The 6488-nt window shown below is 37.5% G+C and overlaps 1 protein-coding gene across 1 annotated transcript; it reads right to left on the reverse strand.

Moving 5' to 3' along the window:
* Nucleotides 1-383: 383 nt before the first annotated feature.
* LOC122649168 (probable serine/threonine-protein kinase PBL19) lies at nt 384-6283 on the reverse strand. Its single transcript, XM_043842544.1, has 4 exons — nt 5738-6283; nt 3055-3315; nt 1903-2025; nt 384-1195 (listed from the first exon to the last, which is right to left on the reverse strand). Exons 1-4 carry the CDS (start codon nt 6089-6091, stop codon nt 647-649), a joined length of 1287 nt encoding a protein of 428 aa, XP_043698479.1. The 5' UTR covers nt 6092-6283; the 3' UTR covers nt 384-646.
* Between the last annotated feature and the right edge of the window lie 205 nt (nt 6284-6488).

The following is a 6488-nucleotide window of genomic DNA, read 5'->3' on the forward strand; positions in this document are numbered from 1 at the left end:
TTCCATAATAATCAATTCTCACACACACAACATGAATCGTTATCCTCTCCTGTTACAGCACGGTGCTGTACTGCATCATGCGACGTTGCAGAGGCCATGTGACACAGCGGGCCCCACATGATACACATGGCCTCTGCAGCCGCCGCACGATGCAGTACAGCACCGTGCAGTTACAGCATAGGATAAAAATTCCACACAACACACACAAAAGTTGTGTATTTGTTGCAAACTCCTGTCATTCAACCAGCCCTCTTCCTCAATGATCATAGAAAAGAACTGTCTGAATCAAACCATATACATCAGGCCAAGAGAAGTTGTCATTCTCATTCAAACCATATAAATCAAGCCAAGAGAAGTTGTCATTCTCATTCAAACCATATAAATCAGGCCAAGAGAAGCTGTCATTCTCATTCTTGAGTAACATAATACAAACCTGGGTAAGCCCCACACTTTACATTTTAAACCAAAAGGACCCTCCCTAGTCAGGCCAAGAAAAGCTGTCACTCTCCTCTGCTCCCATGTACATCTCTAGTTGGCTGGATTTGTGATGCATTCCTGAGTAAACATAGAATGAATTCATTATATCTGGAATATCCACATATTTAAAGTTACCTAAAGAATCAAAAGGTCAATCATCATCAAAAATCTATGATACTTTGGCCCTCTGCATGATTGTAAATCTTCTTCTACCGACTGCATTGAAATTCTCGCCCAGTTTGGCCAGGTGGGTCATCCGCCTAGTCGCAGATTTAGAGACGCCAACTGGATCAGAGTTCTCATCAGAGTCAACCAGGTGGGTTTCAAAGGGATCAGAACTCTCTTGAGCAGTGTTTCCATCTTCTGGAGCTTGGATTGCTTGCTCCAAGCTTTCTACAACCTGACTCATCAATGGACGTTCTTTTGCATTCTTGGACAAGCAACTGTCTGCCAATTTGGCAATTTTTCTTGCTGCATTTAGAGAATATTGGTTTTCAAGCCGAGGGTCCATTATCATGCTGAATCTCTTACTCTCAGGAGGAAATTGTTTCACCCACTGCAAAAGCTTCTGTTCTGGTCTTGGGCGATTTCTATCCAATGATCGCCTACCCGTGAGGATCTCATATAGCACCACACCAAAACTGTAAACATCACTTTTAGCGGTCAGATGGCCAGTCTCAACATATTCTGGAGCTGCATATCCATATGTCCCCACCACCTGAGAACCAAGATTGCATTCTTGTCAGCAGGAAGAAAATTTAGTATCATGTTTAAAAAATTGACGAAACAAACACAATCCTCCCATTATTTGATTGTTATTACACAAAAGGAAACTGCTTTGTGCACTCCCAAAGAATCCCACTAACCAGAAGCTGGGATCATCTAATCAATGGCTGCAACTTGTGGGCTCAGCCATCCATCCTCCTTGCTACTGATATTATACACTTTATAAGTATGGGAAAAGTTTCTCCAGGCGGCCTTCCTGGAAAGGTATCTCTTAATGGCATGCCTCATTTTTGCCATGTGGATGTGTGAACGTGATGTGGTAATTTTGACCATTGGATATCAATAGAACATTGTTGATTTTCCATGTGTCGAATTTCAGATCCAAATTCAATAATCATAACTCCCATGTAAGGGCATACCTTCCCATGTATGTCCATGCACTCATTGATGGTCAATGCAACCTCTTGGTAGTCCTGAATATTTCAATGCTTTATTCTGTCACATGGCAAACTCCATTTTGTATCCACAAAATTTGGGCCCCCTCTGTATTACCAAATGATAGATTTTTAGGGGGCCATCAAGAGATTCCTTTCCAGGTGAGCCACCTAGCAAACCTCTTCCCGTAAGAGTTATATGGTAGATCACCCCTTAATATCCTATAACTTTTCCTATGAATGCACAAGTTTTCTGTATACGCACCGCTGTGGATACATGAGAGCGTCCAGCTTCCGGCCCCTCCCTCGCAAGCCCGAAATCTGACAGCTTTGGTTTAAAATCCTCATCCAATAGCACATTTGATGATTTAAAATCCCGATATATTACCTGCCAATTAAGTGTAAGTAGTATAACAACAACATACCCAACAAATCCTATATTAAAGTGAGGCAATATTAGCCAACCTGAGGCTATGAATAGTTAATACAGTGATTACTTTCAAAGTTTTAGCTTCAAACAACCTATTATAGAAAATATTTTTTTGTTCCGACAATGTGATGGAGCATGGATAGCAAAAAAGGAACTTTTATTTCCGGTCTCCTATTATTTATATTATTTAATATTAATATTGCATTGAATTTAGGGTCAGGGACAAAAAAAAAAGGGAATTTCCTTTTTCTGACAAATTAAATAGAGAAATATGCGAAATGTCTTTTCAAGTTAGATTGTTAATAAACATTTCAATTCAAGAGCTTTCAGACAGTATCAATCCAATCATAAAAAAAATAATTAAGGACATCAAGGAACCTGGACTCTTTTTTTTGTTTGGTTTAAAATAGATAAATAAATAGATAGGGAAGTAAGTTTTCTGCATATTTCTAGAAACTTTGAGAGCCTCGTACTATCTCTTCAATCTTTCAGTGTATTTTACAGCCTCTTTGACCTTTCAGAGTACTTCAGAATACCCAAAAGTACAAATTTTCATGCTGACAAGAGCTGCATCCATCAAACCATGCAGTCCTCAATTTCTGTTTCAACACCAATCTCAGCCTTCAATTATAACATCTGAGAACCTAGAACTTAATTAGCTAAGAGATTGTTTTAGCAAACGATATCTTTGTGGTGATCATCTCAGAGGCGAACACGTCAAGTCATGGCTCAATGATCTCCATAATCTACCCACCAGTCGAACCTTGCGGCAGATTTTTTAGGTGTACAAGAAAATTTAGTTGTTTCTGGTTGAGAAAAGCTACTATATGCAAAGAACTTTGTCAGAGAAGGCTAATTCCCAAGTATTAATCAAAATAAAGAAAAGCCCATTAAAAAGAAGGATCAAAAGGTGTATCAAACTTCACATCATGCAATAGAGGTGATGTATATTCAGCTTATTTCAAGCGATGAAATTTTGGATCGAACCTGGGCTTCCAATCCCTCATGCAGATATGCCAGCCCTTGTGCTGCACCAAGGACTATCTCTAATCTTGCTTGCCAGGGAAGAACCGGAAAAACTCGGCTGAAAAGATGATCTTCTAAGGTCTTGTTTGGCATAAATTCATATACAAGTAGTCGTTGGATGCCTCTTTCACCATCTACTGCACAGTATCCAATCAGTTTTACAAGATTTGGGTGCTCGACAACTCCGAGAAACAGAACTTCTGCCAACCATTGTTTATGACCCTAAAAGGGCAAAAGAAAGATTTATAGGAGATATTAATCATTAAGATGCAAATAGACTAGAGAAAACACATGTATCACAGTGATCAATAATTATAGTATCCACAGTAAAACGAGCCATCCAAACTCCATCAATATGGCAAATGTTCATTTGGTATTCCATAATATTTCAAGCGTCCAATCAAGCCCTGTTTTCATCTACAATTTTTTTAAGTATGTAAATGAAGCATGGAACTATCAGAATAAGACTATGAAAAACATTATTTATCTAGAAATTGTTTTCAGGATTAATCTAAGAGTTACTTAATGATAAAACGCTTGGCAGAAATCTCATAAACATCGACTTCATCTCTGCTGAAAACATAGTTTATCTTAAATTTATTAAAGGTGGGAACATAATCCCCAAGAAGAAAACTTGGCAAGGAAAAGAAAAGAATATGAAGAAGGAAAAGAAAAATTCGCTTTTCTTAGCAAATGGCATGAACTCAATATCCTCCCCTAGATGCTGAAAAAGGAAGTCCAAAAATGCATGCATCTATCCTTGACTAACTAAAGGTCTTCATATGAATTGGTCTGGCTAACCCTCATCAATAGATATCTGAAGAATGTACACTAAATGTAAAAATTCCATGTGGCACCAAAACGTGAGAAATTATTTAACTGATTTCCTCACAGCAGTATCATTAATTAGCCTCATCAAAAGGATTTTTTACAAATTAGGAAGTGTTGCATTCTATAATAGAACTTCTCTTACAAGTTCACTACACCATGTCTCAATATATAAGATAAAACCCCATACTCTCAAGACGCAAAGATGCATTCCAAAACGTGAGAAATTATTTAACTGATTCCCTCACAGCAGTATCATTAATTAGCCTCATCAAAAGGATTTTATAAGATAAAAAACCCCATACCTCAAGAAGCAAAGATGCATTCCAAAACGTGAGAAATTATTTAGCTGATTTCCTCACAGCAATATCATTAATTAGCGTCATCAAAAGGATTTTGTACAAATTAGGTAGTGTTGCACTCTATAATAGAACTTATCTTACAAGTTCACTATACCATGTCTCAATATATAAGATAAAACCCCATACTCTCAAAAAGCAAAGATGCATTCCAAAACGTGAGAAATTATTTAACTGATTTCCTCACAGCAGTATCATTAATTAGCCTCATCAAAAGGATTTTTACAAATTAAGTATTGCTGCACTCTATAATATAACTTCTCTTACAAGTTCACTATACCATGTCTCAATATCTATAAGATACAACCCCATACTCTCAAAAAGCAAAGATGCATGATACCACCCTTGGTTGAAGACCCGACCAATCCAGCTTGAGATCCACATCTAGGAAACGAGGTTCATTTCCCATTAGCAATCACAAACCTTGAAAATGACAAATAATCCAACTCAAATCATATCCTTAGTCACAAAGTATTTGTCATAGGCATGCAGCTATTGGAATTCAGAAATAATGTCTGCCATATTTGACTAAAACTAGGAGTGGATCTAAGACTGAATAGGGCACTTGAAAACAAAGATGCGACATTCTATCTTGATTTCCAAACATGTTGAAGTCAAGTTCATCATTTTAAAAAGAATTCATAGAAAAAGGATAACAAAGAATAAAAAAAAAGTGCATTTCTAAATATTGTAAATGACCTACTAGTTTATGACCCGAATTGAATCTTGAGTTTATGACTACGCATTTCATATAACAATCTGCGTTATGCAACTTCCAAATGCAGTCTTTTAGATAGAAAGGGAGTGTGAGTGAGGGTTCGAATGTTCTTAATATTTTTTTTGGCAAATGGTTGGAGTGTTTATTTTTCATGTGATAGCTTGGGGAGAATAGGAAACTTTAGGGACACCACTCAATACAAAATTAAAAACAGATGCCATGTTTCATTACATCCCATCCCAAAAACTGCCAACAACAACAGTCCATGCCCATTAAAACTTTGGAAATCCTTTCGTTCATACTTGAATCCGTAAAGCGGCACCACTTCTGCTAATGCTCTCACGCATAAAACTGCTGCAATTGTGGCCTAAAATGCTTCCAAGTTTGTCAATTTTTTGCCTTTTCCCACTTGTGATAAACCATCAGAACACATATCAAAGTAAGGGTCGTGTTTCACTTAAATGAACAAAAGCAACAAAACGTATGGCTCAGATAATCCAAATACAAAATGTGAAGTAATTTCCCTATCTCTAATTCGCCTCAATCAAGGGGCCCAATAGTTTAAAGAGTACAAAGACCCCCAAAAAAAAGAAAAAACTGGAATAAAGGAATCTAGAAAACTAGAATCTACAAACGCCAACTTTGACAAATCATTTCACAAAAGGGTTACTCTCAGATACAAAATTTCCCAATTTTCTACCTAAAACACATCAACCACAAATAAACCAAATGGAAGTACCTGCAAGCCGTCCTTGTTGAGCATCTTGATGGCAACAACAATCCGGTCCCCCTTACCACCAGGAGGCTTAACGAAACCTTTATATACACATCCAAATCCACCTTCCCCAATCTTTTGCAATCTACTAAAATCATTTGTTGCGTTCCTGAGCTCTGAGAATGTAAAGACCCGCAAGTTATGGGCCTTCTCTTCATACAACTCAGGTATGCTTCGTTGCAAGGTAGAGGAACCATAGGATTTGCTCCCCTTAGACGAGGGCGAACTATAGGGGGGGCTTGTTGTAGTTTTGAGCTCTGGTCCCGACTTCTGTACCCTACTTCTGTATCTATCAATTAAATTGTAGAAACACTTCATGATTCAGAACTTTATAGCAAAGTTCTAAATTCAAACGCGTAGATCATCCAGCCTTGTCTCCTTGCAATTTATTGTAGGAATGACAGCAATAGCATTGAAGGAGCCATGTCCCCTGATTTTGACAAATTCTCTGATCAAAAGAAAACCCAGACGGGTAAGTGTAAAAGAAAGAAATATAAAAGCAAAAAAAGAGGAGGAACAGAAAGCCAGACAGGAAAGGATAGAGAACCCAGATGAGGTATAAGGGAAAAAACGAAAAAAAAAAACAAATTTGTTAATAAAAGATAGAGATGAAGAGAACCCAGATAAAGCAAGATGGAAACAACTGGGCAGAAACAAAACAAAGGTATGAAGGAATTTCAATAGAAAGTTGTGATCAGAAATGATGAACCATCCG

This window comes from Telopea speciosissima, chromosome 1, assembly GCF_018873765.1.
Source record: "Telopea speciosissima isolate NSW1024214 ecotype Mountain lineage chromosome 1, Tspe_v1, whole genome shotgun sequence".
NCBI classification, from domain to species: domain Eukaryota; kingdom Viridiplantae; phylum Streptophyta; class Magnoliopsida; order Proteales; family Proteaceae; genus Telopea; species Telopea speciosissima.